This window comes from Mandrillus leucophaeus, unplaced genomic scaffold (assembly GCF_000951045.1).
Source record: "Mandrillus leucophaeus isolate KB7577 unplaced genomic scaffold, Mleu.le_1.0 Scaffold13, whole genome shotgun sequence".
Lineage (NCBI taxonomy): Eukaryota > Metazoa > Chordata > Mammalia > Primates > Cercopithecidae > Mandrillus > Mandrillus leucophaeus.
The window spans coordinates 3,056,998-3,070,149 of record NW_012101254.1 but is presented as its reverse complement, the minus strand read 5'-3'; the positions used below and the strand labels follow the sequence as shown (position 1 = coordinate 3,070,149).

The 13,152-nt window shown below is 47.0% G+C and overlaps 1 protein-coding gene across 1 annotated transcript in view; it reads left to right on the top strand.

Moving 5' to 3' along the window:
- Positions 1–13,152, top strand: part of PLB1 (phospholipase B1) — a 156,858-nt gene that overhangs the window by 119,315 nt on the left and 24,391 nt on the right. The window contains exons 44-50 of the mRNA XM_011972728.1: positions 1,246–1,311; positions 5,253–5,313; positions 5,865–5,923; positions 7,779–7,846; positions 8,117–8,160; positions 8,392–8,491; positions 12,543–12,594. Of these exons, the coding sequence (XP_011828118.1) occupies positions 1,246–1,311; positions 5,253–5,313; positions 5,865–5,923; positions 7,779–7,846; positions 8,117–8,160; positions 8,392–8,491; positions 12,543–12,594 (450 nt within the window). The remainder of the gene's footprint in view (positions 1–1,245; positions 1,312–5,252; positions 5,314–5,864; positions 5,924–7,778; positions 7,847–8,116; positions 8,161–8,391; positions 8,492–12,542; positions 12,595–13,152) is intronic.

Sequence of the window (13,152 nt, the reverse complement as noted above, 5' to 3'; positions counted from 1 at the left end):
TTTTTTGTATTTTTAGTAGAGACAGGGTCCATGTTGTCCAGCCTGGTCTCGAACTCCTGGCCTCATGTGATCAACCCCCGCCATTGGCCTCCCAAAGTGCTGGGGTTACAGGTGTGAGCCACTGCACCCAGTCTAAATTTTTTTTTTTTTTTAATTGAAACAGAATCTCACTCTGTTGCCCAGGCTGGAGTACACTGGCACAATTATAGCTCACTGTAACCACAAACTCCTGGGTTCAAGCAATCCTTCTGCCTCAGCCTCTTGAGTAGTTAGGACTACAGGCACATGCCACCATGTTGAGCTAATTTATTTTTGTAATTTGTTGTAGAGATGGGGTCTTGCTGTGTTTCCCAAGCTGGTATTAAACTCTTGGCCCTAAGCAATCCTCCTACCCTGGCCTCTCAAAACGCTGGGAATACAGGCATGAGCCACTGCGTCAGCCTGGGTTTTTCTGCTTGTTCCCATTTTATTCCCAAATTTTCAGACCATGGGCTTACTACTTCACTGAGCACATTTTGTGGGAGTACACAGCCTGGGCCCAGTTGGTGTTTCCTGATCTCAGTCTTATCAACTTGATCTTGCTTCCCTGTCATTTTTACGTTTTCTCATTAGCTTTCTCCCCATTTCTCCTTTGTCTGCTTCCTTCTTCCTTCTTTAATTAACCCCTTACCTGCAACTGGGTGGACTTGGGTTCTTGACTGGGCTTGTGTGAAAACTGATTGTGAAACAGATAGGTAAGTAGAGAATGAGGAGGATGTTTTACAAGAAAAAAAATGACTAAGATACAGGAACCCAACCTAAAGAGGATAAGACATATAGTTCAAAGGAGGCAGAAAGAAAAAACATAACAGATATTCAAATATATTGATAATCATAATACTTTCTGGAAGAGAAAAAAAAATGCTGAAACATGAGTCCCTTGCTAGAGAAATTACGAAGCCAAGAAAATAGATAGGTCTGAGGATTAGGGAGCTGTTCAGTTGCTAGGAGGGGCACAGAAGTGCAGACCCCAGACTGCAATGGGTATGAAACCCTCTGCGGGCCTTGTGTTGTCCATCCCTTGCCAGAGCTGTTATGTAAAACCCTCTGGAAAATGAATGAAATTATGTTTATATAGTTCTTTCTATATAAGTGCAGAAGAATCATGTTAAATAAATCTACAGGGCAGGATTGTTAGTTTTTCTCCTTCGCAAGCAAACTTCAGTGCTGTCAGATAACCTCTCCATGTGGTTTCTTTTCTCTTAGAATGAGCCCTTCCTGAGGACCCCTCGGAACAGTAACTACACATACCCCACCAAGCCAGCCACTGAGGTAACCCCTGACTCACCTCTGCGTCTCTCAGACACAAACCATTTCCACCTGCCAGGGGCTCGGGTGTGGTGCAGGCTTCAGAGCGTTCACTGAAGCAGAAATGTGCTTCATACGTACTGGGGATTGGAATGTACAGAAAAGGTTCCCCAGCCACGAAGCCCCAGGATTGCCCTAACATGTTCTCAAGTTGCTTACCTGACGTCAGCCCCCAAGCAGAGGAAGTGCCTGTGGATTGATTTTCTTTGACCTTGGCAATCCTGGGCTCACAGACATGGTGACTGCTTAAGCAGCTCAGCCTCTCAAGAGGGAGAGGCTGCGGGTGTGATGTGGCGTTGACTTCTCAGAAGGTGGAAGCTGAGTGGGAGGGAACTGCAATTTCAGGGGTGGGGCCCAAAAGGAAGTGGAGGCATGTTCATGTTCATGTTCATGTTCCTGTGGGCCCCTAGGCCTTGTCTGGTTCAAGTCAGTCATTCTAGTGCTAAGGATTCAGAGCCCATGGTTAATTCCATTGGATGGACCGTGTCTGTGAGCCTAGGACGGCCACCGCAAAGATGGCCTGGAGGACCCTGGACTACACCATGACTGGCAGTCAGGCCTGGTCCAGATCAGGTCTGTTGGTCACCAGGATGGGGTTCGACCAGCAGTTTCGGTTTCACACCTATATTATATCCAGTCTCTTGCTGGGGGCTAGAAGGCATGCAGAGAAGTATCGAACATGGTCCAGACCAGGAGAAGTGAGAGCCCAGTAGAGTTTCACAATTATTGAGCACATACTATGTGCCAGACACTATTCCAGGAAGACAGAAGTGTCAACCAGACAGGTGGATCCCGGCCCTCACGTAACTTACAATCTACAGAGAAAGGCATCTTATATACATGGCTAGGCATGGTCATTTCAGATAGTGATGACAGCTCTGAGGAGGGTGATGGGGCTGGGGCAAGGGAGGCACATTCAGGTGCACCGTGCAGGCCTGGCCTCTCTGAGGGGAGATTTAAACTAAGACGTGCATAATGAAGAGATACTTGCTACACAGAGAGCCAGAAACACAGTCCCAGGCAGAAGGACCATGGACCACACAGGCTTAGAAGTGGGACTGTGTTGGGTGTATTTGGGGAAGAGAGAGGTGGTCAGAGTGACTGGGGGCATGAGAATGAGGTGGAGAGTGGGGGAAATGAGATCAGGAGTGCCAAGGAGCCAGATCACACAAAGCCTGAATTCCTGAGTAAAAACGTTGGATTTCAAGTGAAGAAAGGTGGGAAGCCATTGGCGGTCTCAGGAGAGAGTGGCATGATCTGGTTCATGTCTTTCAAAGATCTCCCTGACTGTATCTGTAGAATGGATTGGGCATCCGCAGGAGTGATTGGGGAAAGACATTTTATAAGCCAGCTGAAGAAACTAACCCATATGAAATGGTTAAGAACTGTTGGATGCTAAGCTCTGCGGTACAAGCAATACCAGATTGCTGGCTGCAGGTTATGCTGTGTCCAGCCTCTCTGAATTTTCTCAGGCTCACGTTAGCCTAGTGGAGGCTTGTCCTCATTGAACCAGTGACCAAATTCCATGAGAATTGAAATGTCAGCTGCATCTTGTGAATCAGGCATTTCTTCATTGATTCAACATTTACCTGTTGGATGCCTACGTGGAGTGGGCACTATGCTAAATGCTGGGTAGACAATGGTGAGCTGAATGGGTCTGGATCTGCCCTCTTGGTTCTTCAGTCTCATGTGTCTTTGCTTTTGCTGCTGGAAAAGCTAAAAATCCCAGAGCCAGAAGGGCGTGTGTTAACAGCTTTCTACTCAAAGCAGCCACAGAAACAAAATTCTGTCATCTGAGGTAACATGGGTGAGCCTAGAGGATATAACGTTCAGTGAAATAAGTCAGGCACAGAAAGACAAATACTACATGTCCTCACCATATGCGGAAGCTAAAGAAGTTGACTTCACAGAAGTAGAGTATAAATAGCGGTTATTAGAGGCTGGGAAGGGTGGATGGTGGTTGCAGAGTAGGGACAGCAGAAATTGATTAACAGAAAATTATAGCTAGATAGGAAGGATAATTTCTAGTGTTCTATGGCACAGTAGGGTGACTATAGTTAACAGTTTACCATATATTTTCAAATAGCTAGAACAGCAGATTTTGAATGTTCCCAATACAAAGAAACGATAAATATTTGAAGTGAGGGATATGCTAATAACCCTGATTTGATCACTGCACATTGTAGAGATGTATCAAAATATACTATGCCTCATAAATATGTACACTTATATGTCAATTAAAAATAATAAAAGGCCGGGCGCGGTGGCTCAAGCCTGTAATCCCAGCACTTTGGGAGGCCGAGACGGGCGGATCACGAGGTCAGGAGATCGAGACCATCCTGGCTAACACGGTGAAACCCCGTCTCTACTAAAAAATACAAAAAAACTAGCCGGGCGAGGTGGCGGGCGCCTGTAGTCCCAGCTACTCAGGAGGCTGAGGCAGGAGAATGGCGTAAACCCGGGAGGCGGAGCTTGCAGTGAGCTGAGATCCGGCCACTGCACTCCAGCCTGGGCGACAGAGCGAGACTCCGTTTCAAAAAAATAAAACAAAATAAAATAAAAATAATAAAAGCAAAACTGATAAAGTAGGCACAAAGAGGCTTTACCCGGGAGCTTGTTAGAAATGCAGAGTCCTGCGTACCACCCCAGACCTGCTGAATCAGAATCTGCAGCTTAAGATCTTCAGGGGATTTGGATGCACTGATTTTGGATGTAGTGCATGGTTCTTCCCTTGTGACAGACGAGCACATTTAAATTCCAGCCAGGGTCTGTTCATCTACACAGAATACGCTTGTCTCTGATTCACCAGCTATCTGAGCTATATCTCATGTGTTGATGGCTGAATAACTTTTTACGTTGCATTTTCTCTGAGTATTTGTCATCTGCACACAAGCATGTTCTTGATTTCATTAAACCTTTCAACAGAAGAAATCCATCAGTATGATGAATTGAGCAGTCCCTTAGAAAAAACTAAATTCCACTGGACTAAGCAAATAATATTTAAAAGTTACATTTTTGCTCCCTCATGATAGGAATGTTTCAACAAGGCTTGTCTTCATCATCTGATTGAAGAGATGGATAAACTTTCATAGTGTCTGGCAGTCAGACTCCTGTACAATCAGTCAACCTGGTCAAGCCCTACTCTGCACTCAGCATGCATATATTTGGGACTTTGGGAAGATATTCAATTTGCCCCCAGATTTTTGGTACTAATCATTTCTGTGCCCTCTGCTTCCCTTCCCACTCCTTCCCCCAGCACCTGGAAAATATGCTCTGTGTTAAAGAAAATTTACTAAAAGCATCCAGGGTTGCTTGCATTAATTAACAAACATATAAGGAATAAGGCTGTTAAGTTAAATATGCAAAAAGACATACAGGTATCCAGAAAAGATAGGCAGAAAGTAGGAGCCTTACAATTGTAAAATATTTTGTGTTACTATTCTAAAAATCTTTTAATTATTGTTTAGGTTCTAGCATTATAATTAGTGTCAATTAGCTTAATTTTATAAAACACACATACCTGTAATCTCATGTTAGGCATCCAAATGCTGTGTTCCTTTGGGAGACTCACCTGTATATGACTTCATGGTTTTCTTCCCTGCTTTGGGGCAGCCACTGGCTCCATTCAAAGCGTAGACATATTGGCATATGAAAGGTTGTGTGTGGGTGCACATGTGGGGACATGCACTATGGGTTGTGCATAGGGGTAGCCAGACACACCCATTTCTTCCCCTAATTTCCCTCCTAGCCCATCTATAGCTCACAGTTCTTTCCCTTACATGATCCTGTATGGTGACTCGTTTCTAGCCTGCATCAAAAATCCCTTAGCTGGTTCTTCTTGGGCTGAAGTTTATCTCCCTGCACAATGAGTGTTGGGCACTGAATCTTCTCTCCTGTTGATTTAGAACTGGGGCAGTGACTTCGTGTGTACAGAGTGGAAGGCTTCCAATAGTGTTCCAACCTCTGGTGAGTGAAAATATCATCATCCCCTTCAATTAAGGGCCTTGCCAAATACCAGGTTGGGGAAGACCTTACAAATATACCCTGGAGCTTTAAGCAGGACTTGCTAATTCCCATGCAGTGCAGACCTAGATCCCACCCTGCAGCCACAGCTGGGCTTCCAGTTGGAGGTGCACAGACCTCTCCACTGAATGCTGCTACTTGTCTCCTTATAGTCCCAGTGGCAGTCCCTTAGGCCTCCCTGCCCAGTGAGGCAGATAGAGTCAGGGATTGGGGTTCAACCTGCCTGTGCTACATGACCCCACAGCTGGAACTTTCCTGGACCACCCCAGTGTGAATCAGGCTCTTCTGAGGACGGACAACAGCCATGAAGCCCACTCCCTTCAGTGCCTTGGTTGCTCTGAATGAATGGAAGGGGCAAAACTGCTAAAGCCTTAAGCTGAAAATAAGTACAATGGGGAGCAGTGGGACAGAGTTATAGACTTCTGGTAAAATGTGTACTTTAAAAGGTAGACACCCCCAGCCCCCACAACCACCTCTCTGCTTGTCTCCCCTAGTCCACCAGCTCCAACCAGCAGACATCAAAGTGGTGGCCGCCCTGGGTGACTCTCTGACTGTGAGTAGTGAGCCGTGAACCAGGATGGGCAGCTCAGAGTCCAGCCAGGCCTCGTGCAAAATCTGTTCTTCCCCAGCATTGGCTCCACATTCAGTGCTGAGCCCGTTACTGAGGGCGTACCTGTGTCAGACACTGAAACACAGCCAGGCGATATAGAATGCCCTGTCTCGCCACCTTCCCAGTTCTGCTCAAAGCCCCCTCCTCCACGAGGCCTCCTCTCAATTCCCAGGGAGAAGCAATCCCAGCCTTCCCCGCTGTTCGCAGGCACAGGCGTTTTGTTGGTATGTGATGGCACTCATCCAAGTCGGCCTGCCTTTATCAAGGGACCCACCTCCATCTACCCAGACTCAGAGTGGCAGATCTTACACACACACACACACTGCCCCATGCTCCCTACTCCATTTAAGGACATGTGCTTTGGGGCAGAGGGAGCCCAGTTCCTCGCACATAGCACAGTCTTGCTAAGTGAATTGTGCTCCCTGATTACTTAGCCATTACTGTGTACAACAATACTCTATTAGCAATTCTAAGGGAGATAAGGTATGAAACACAGTCATATCCCCCCAGCAACCTGTCTGGCTAGAAAAACAAGAACCATACACGGAAAGAAATGCATAATCACGTAGATGACATATAGGACTTGGATGTTTTTATTTTTTAAGTTCAGGGGTCCATGTGCGGGTTTGTTACATGGTAAACTTGTGGCATGGGGTTTGCTGCAAAGATTATTTCATCACCCAGGTATTAAGCCTAGTACCCCTGAGTTATTTTTCCTGATCCTCTCCCTCCTCCCATCCTCCACTGTCTGATAGGCCCCGGCGTGCGTTGTTCCCCTCCACAGGGGACTTTTAAAATAGGGTATTTATTTCGGTAGAAACAAACACCAGCCCCACATGTGTGGCGGTGTTTCCATTTTGGCGTGAACGTGGAAAAAGATGTGGAAAGGCACATACGAGTCTGTTTACCACTAATGAGCTCTGGTGGTATTTGCATGTGGGTAAGGGGTGAGGAGGGAGTGTGGAATCTGTGGCAAGAGGCAGGATTCTTAAGGTAGGGGTAGATCATTCATTTGTTTAAATCTTTGTATCATTTAACATATGTTACTTTTGTAAATTTCAAGGTTTTTTTTTTTTTTTTTTAAGGCAGAGCATTTAGAGAAAGCTTTATAGAGGAGATAGGAACTGATGAGGGTCTCAGAGAATGAATTTGGAAATGTAAGGTGCTGGAAAGGAGGGAGTTCAGCATTCCAGGAGGGGATGGGAGTGGGTGGTAATGGGGTAGACCAGCTCAGGGCCCTCAGGCTTCCAAAATTATGTCAGGTAATTAGTTTAGGCCTGAAGGTTTGTGTGAACTGGGAAGGAGGGAGCAAACAAGGGGAAGGAAAGTAGAAACCAGATTATGGTGACCTCAGAAGATTGGTGAAGGGATTTGGCTTTGATCTTGAAGGTAAGGGAGACTCATTGAAGGGTCAGGACTGGGGTTGGGGAACATGAAGAAAGAGGCATGTTCAGGAGGAACAGAAACTGGAGTCAGTTTGCTCAGGCAGGAGGCCAGGGTGTTGCCCGTGGCAAGGAGGTGAGAGTCTCAATTAGGAACATGGCAAAGGGAACAAAAAGAAAGGGGCAGGTGCTAGGGAGGGTGGGAAGACGGAACCAACAGGACTCAGTTACTGGTTGTAGGTAGAGTACTGGGGAGAAGAATGTATCAAGACCACTCCAAGTTTAAGGTGGCCTGGAGAAAAGCCGGTACTATTTTTAGAAAAGGCAAATCCAGGTCCCAGCTGCTACTCCAGGGCCAGAGGAGGCTCTTCCAGTGCCCTCAGCCCAGCCCTGAAATTTCTTTTTGCTTTTCATAGACAGCAGTGGGAGCTCGACCAAACAACTCCAGTGACCTACCCACATCTTGGAGGGGTCTTTCTTGGAGGTGAGAATGTTCTTGACACATGCTCTATTGATGATGCTCACTCAAAGAGGCATGAGTAGTGTGTTTCCCCTGTCACCCCTCCAGGATGCAGTTGGGTCCCCAGGGCCCAGCGCGAGACAGGAGAGTCGGTGGTGCTTGCATTACCCCTGAGGGTGATGGGAGAGATGCCCCAGGGGCAGAATCTCTGGTTCTGGTTCTGACTTATGCATATGTTGACACACAGAGCAGCATGTTGGCGTGATTTTAATAAATATGCTTTCTCCTCCTCAGCATCGGAGGGGATGGGAACTTGGAGACTCACACCACACTGCCCAGTAAGTAGCAGCCTGGAGAGGCACCATCACTGTGGCCATCCTCCCTGGGGCCAGGGCCTTCCTGCTAGAGGAGGGGAAGAGGAGGTCATCTGCAATGAGGGAAGTCAGCCAGCCCTGAAAATCCCCAGAACTCCTGTGTCCCACCCGTGTGTCCCCACCCTGCATGCTCATCTCAGTTACTGTGAGGGTCCTGCAGGCTCTCACCTGTGCTCTCCTCCTCCTCCTCTAAAGACATTCTGAAGAAGTTCAACCCTTACCTTCTTGGCTTCTCTACCGGCACCTTGGAGGGGACAGCAGGACTAAATGTGGCAGCGGAAGGGGCCAGAGCTAGGTGAGTAGATGCCATACAGGAGGGCGAGTGGAAGGCAAGGCTGAGACATCAGGGTGGGAAACCGGAGGAGAGGAGAGGAGGGTGGTATCCAGGAGCCTGGTCCCGGGGGCAGTAGCAGCTGTGCAGGACTTTCCACGTGAATTATCTCCTGAGATCCTCACACCCTTGGACAGGGGCACTGAGGCTTATAAGCTCTCCAGAACCACCAAGATTATCCGGCAAGTTATCAGAGGAGGCAGGATCAGACCATGCCTGAATCAGGAGCCTTTGCTCTGACAGCTGTGCTATTACCACCTCTCCAGGGCAGCAGGAGGTGCACATCTACCCTGCACTCCTGCGCTGTCCCTGCTGGCTCCAGCTCCACCTCCTGCCCAGCAGGTCACACATGCAGGGTGGCTCTCAGCATCTGGAGAACTGAGTGCATGACCCCGGTGATAGCTGCCCTTTCTCTCTCCCCACCTCTCTTCAGTCTTTGGCTCTGAAAAAGCTATATTCTGACACTAGGGAGTTAGGCGTCAGGGCCCCCAAAACAGCATGGTGGCTGTTTGTTTTCACTGGGATTGTTGTTGACAACAACTCAGATAATTAAAGCTGAAATGCCTGACCAGGCTCACTGATTTTCTGCATGGAGCGTGCTGGGTGTATGCTTTGTAGAAGGATCACTATGCTCTGATCACCAGGGAAACGACACTGGCTTGACTCACTCTGTTTACCGGGAATGTTCCTTTCAAAAGTGGTAACGTGGGCCCCATGCTCTGTTTGAGTCTCTAAGCCACAGGAAGCGATGTCAGTTCCTCAACGTCACGAGCAGGAAGAACTTATTTTTCTGCAAAAACTGGGCTTTGTGGGGTCATTATAGCAACATCTAATTACTGTTATTATGATTGCTATCATTGTTATCATCATTCTATTGTTCTTCTACAGTACAGGCTTCATTTTCCAGGGGTTGATTTCTCACTCTGTTGACAATTAAACCCCTTCTTCCTTCCTCACTTCACTTCTCTTACTGCCTTTTCTCTTTGACTGCTGCTCAGCACCTCTGCCAGATGAAGTCAGTGGCCAGGGAAGTAGTTGAGACATGTGGTTTCTTGTGGGTATCTCTGATGTCTGATGTTAGGGGAAAGGAAAGTAATCCTTTGACTTAAGAAAGGAAGGTTGGATAATTGCTCTATAACTTTCCTTTATCTCTATTCTGTTGTTTATTAGCATAGATACAGATGAGTTCACCCAAAGAGAAACAAACGTGCCACAGCAGAGTACCTAATATCATAGGGTGTGGGGTCAGGTAATTTGTGTCTACATTCCAGCTCCAAGACTTGCTAGCTGTGTGACTTTGGGCAAGTTGCCTAGCATCTCTGAGTCTTAGTTTCTTCAGCAATAAATAGGGATAATAATAGTATTTATCAGCATTGTCATAAGCATTAAATAAGACATATAATCCATGAAAAGAATGTAGTACAGTATGTAATACCCACCAAAAAAGTAGCACAGTACAAATGTACCAAAAGTTTGCCATTTAATGACCTTTAGTTTCAAAGTTTTTTTAACCTAACTTTCCTTCCATCAATCAATAATAATTCATTCAACACCTGCAAAGGACTCAACCCCAAGGTGGTTACTCAAAGATACAAAGGGCCAGGCATGGTGGCTCACACCTGTAATCCCAGCACATTGGGAGGCTGAGGTGGGTGGATCACCTGAAGTCAGGAGTTCAAGACCAGCTTAGCCAACATAGTGAAAACCTGTCTCTACTAAAATCAAAAATTAGCTGGGTTTGATGGTACACACCTGTAATCCCAGCTACACAGGAGGCTAAGGCAGGAGAATCACTTGAACCCAGGAAGTGGAGGCTGCAGTGAGCCAAGATCGTGCCATTGCACTCCAGCCTGGATGACAAGAATGAATCTCCATCTCCAAAAATAAATAAAAGATACAAAGGAAACAAAAGATGAACTCCCTGCCCATGAAGAGCTTGCACTCTAGGTAAGGAGACTAAACAAATGGGAAGTAAGTTTCCGCAAAAGAAAATGCTGGGTATGGCAGCAATATAGTGCTTCGTCATGGAGTGCAATTAAGAGAACAGGAGAGCACACAGTGTGAAATGCACTGTCTAAAGACAGATGCAGACCCAGAAGGGACCCCTGAAATCATCCAGTCCAACTTCTTCCTTTAGAAGATGGAAAAAGTCAATTCTAGCAAGATTCTGCCACTTGTACAAGCTCACCCAGCAAGTCAGTAGCAGAGCTGAAAGTAGAACCACTGGTCGCTGGGGTGAAAAAGGAAATGCAGGATGTGTGGATCAGTGAGCCCAGAGAGGAGGCTCAAGGGGAAGCAGGACTTGGTCTGGGCCTGAAGGATGGGAAGAAGATGGCTAGGAAGAGGGGAAGAAGCAGTGTTTGTAACTTCCCCTCCTACCCAGGAGGGCTTATTGCCCATGGATTGTCTTAGTCACATCTTGAACCTATTAAAAGGTTAATGGCACTTCTGTGGTCACCTTTGACCAGGAAAGTCTGTCTTTATAGCTAGCTTTCTGATGTACTCATCAATAGCAATAACGTATGGGATACAATCCTAGATCTGTAAATTCTCCTTAATGAGAAACAAGGTAGGGATGGTGCCACGTACCTAGCTTACTGGGGACACCCAAAGATTTTCAGTGGCCAACTCACACCAGTTACTGCTTTTATGGCTTCTTCCGTGGAAGCTTTCATTGGCTGTATCCCCTTTGCTGACCTAACTTCTCATAGACATTTCTTTAAACACAGATTTATTGAGGTATAAATGACATGCAATAAACATCACATGTTAAAAGGATACAATTTGGCTGGGTGCAGTGGCTCATGCCTCTAATCCCAGCACTTTGGGAGGCCGAGGTAGGCGGATTGCCCAGGAGTTGGAGACCAGTCTGAGCAACATCCTGAAACCCCATCTCTACCAAAAATACAAAAAATTAGCCAGGCATGGTGGTATGGGCCTGCAGTCCCAGCTACTCAGGAGGCTGAGATGGGAGGATCACTTGAGCTCCAGGGGGTTGAGGCTGCAGTGAGCCATGATCACACCACTACACTCCAGCCTGGGCAACAGAGCAAGACCCTGTCTCAAAAAGGATACAATTTAACATTGTACCTGTGAAGTCATCACCACGATCAAGATGAAAAACGTGTCCATCACCTACGGGATGTTTTCTCAGGCCCCTTGGTAATCTCTCCCTCCTGCTCCTTCCTGTCCCTACCCCCACACCCCAGGCAACCACTAACCTTCTTTCCATCACTATAGATTAGTTTGCATTTTAAAAAATTTTATATAAATGGGATCAAAGAGGATATACTTTTTATCTGACTTATTTAGCAAAATGATTTTGCGATGCATCCATGTTACTGGTATACCAATAGTTCATCCCTTTTTATGGCTGAGTAGTGTTCCACTGGCACTCATGTCACTCATCCGGAACACCAAATGGTGTTGATTTATTTATGGCAGACATCAGGGGATGGAGGGAGAACTAATCCTGTCCATCCTGTTTTATTGGAGAGGGGGGGGAAAAAAAGCAAGGAGATGGGGAATGGTGCAGAAATCTAAGTAACCACAGAGAAGAAAAACAAAAGGATTAAAGGAGCAGAGAGCAGGGCTTAGAAGTAAAGGTTAAAGGAGTCATTAAGCCTGGAAAGGAGAAAACTGAGGGATAATTGAGCGCTGTGACTTTTCTCAAATATACAAAAGGTTATTTTTAAAACAGGCAACTGAAGAAGAAATGAACAGGCTTGGCTTTCAAAGAAGGAGCTTGAGGAAAAGTCTCTGAGGGGAAGATTGACAGGATCCCAACCCGAGTGGCCGATGACACTATTGGGTGGCAGGGGCTAGATCAGTGTGGCTCCAGGGTCCATGGCATCTCTGTGATTGTTACGCAGCTGAGATTTCTTGAGAATGGAATGAATTGTGTACTGGTAACATCACCGTTCCTGAAACACCTCTCTTCCTAGGCCAAAATCCCACATCTTGAGTCCTCGCTCCTGAACCAGCACTAACGCCGCTCTCTCTTCCTCCTACCTAGGGACATGCCAGCCCAGGCTTGGGACCTGGTAGAGCGAATGAAAAACAGCCCCGTGAGTATAGGCCCCAGGCCACCCCTGAAAGGTGCCCATCTCCTGCTGACTGGGGAGGGGACAGCCCCATAGGGTCCCTCTCACCACAGCACTTCCTGCTCTGGGCTGGCCTCTGTAGAGGGCCAAAAGATCCCTGGAGAAGCAGGCCTTACCAAGGAGGCGCCTGCTTTGGCCACACCCCTGGATGTAGGCTCTGGCACCCCCCACCCCAGGGCCAGCTGCAGGAGAGCGAAGTGGAACAGGGAGGTGGCTGAGGTGGTGGCCTTGGCCTCTGACAGCTTCCTACTTTAACCAAGAGGTGGCTTCCCAGAGTCCTATTATGTAAATGCAAGGTTCTAAAAATAGGCTTCTCATTTCAATCCCGTTCTCCCTCCTTCCCCTCACCCTGCCCCTCTGAAACTTCTCACTAGCACTTTTTTTTTTTTTTTTTTAAATAACTGTTCAGTGTTTATACCTAGGAATTCAGCTCCCAGTGGGATTCCTATTATGGAGGTGGCCAAGTGGAAAGCCAACTGCTTAGAGGGCCTCCCAACCCCAACCCCAGCCCCACTTCTCAGT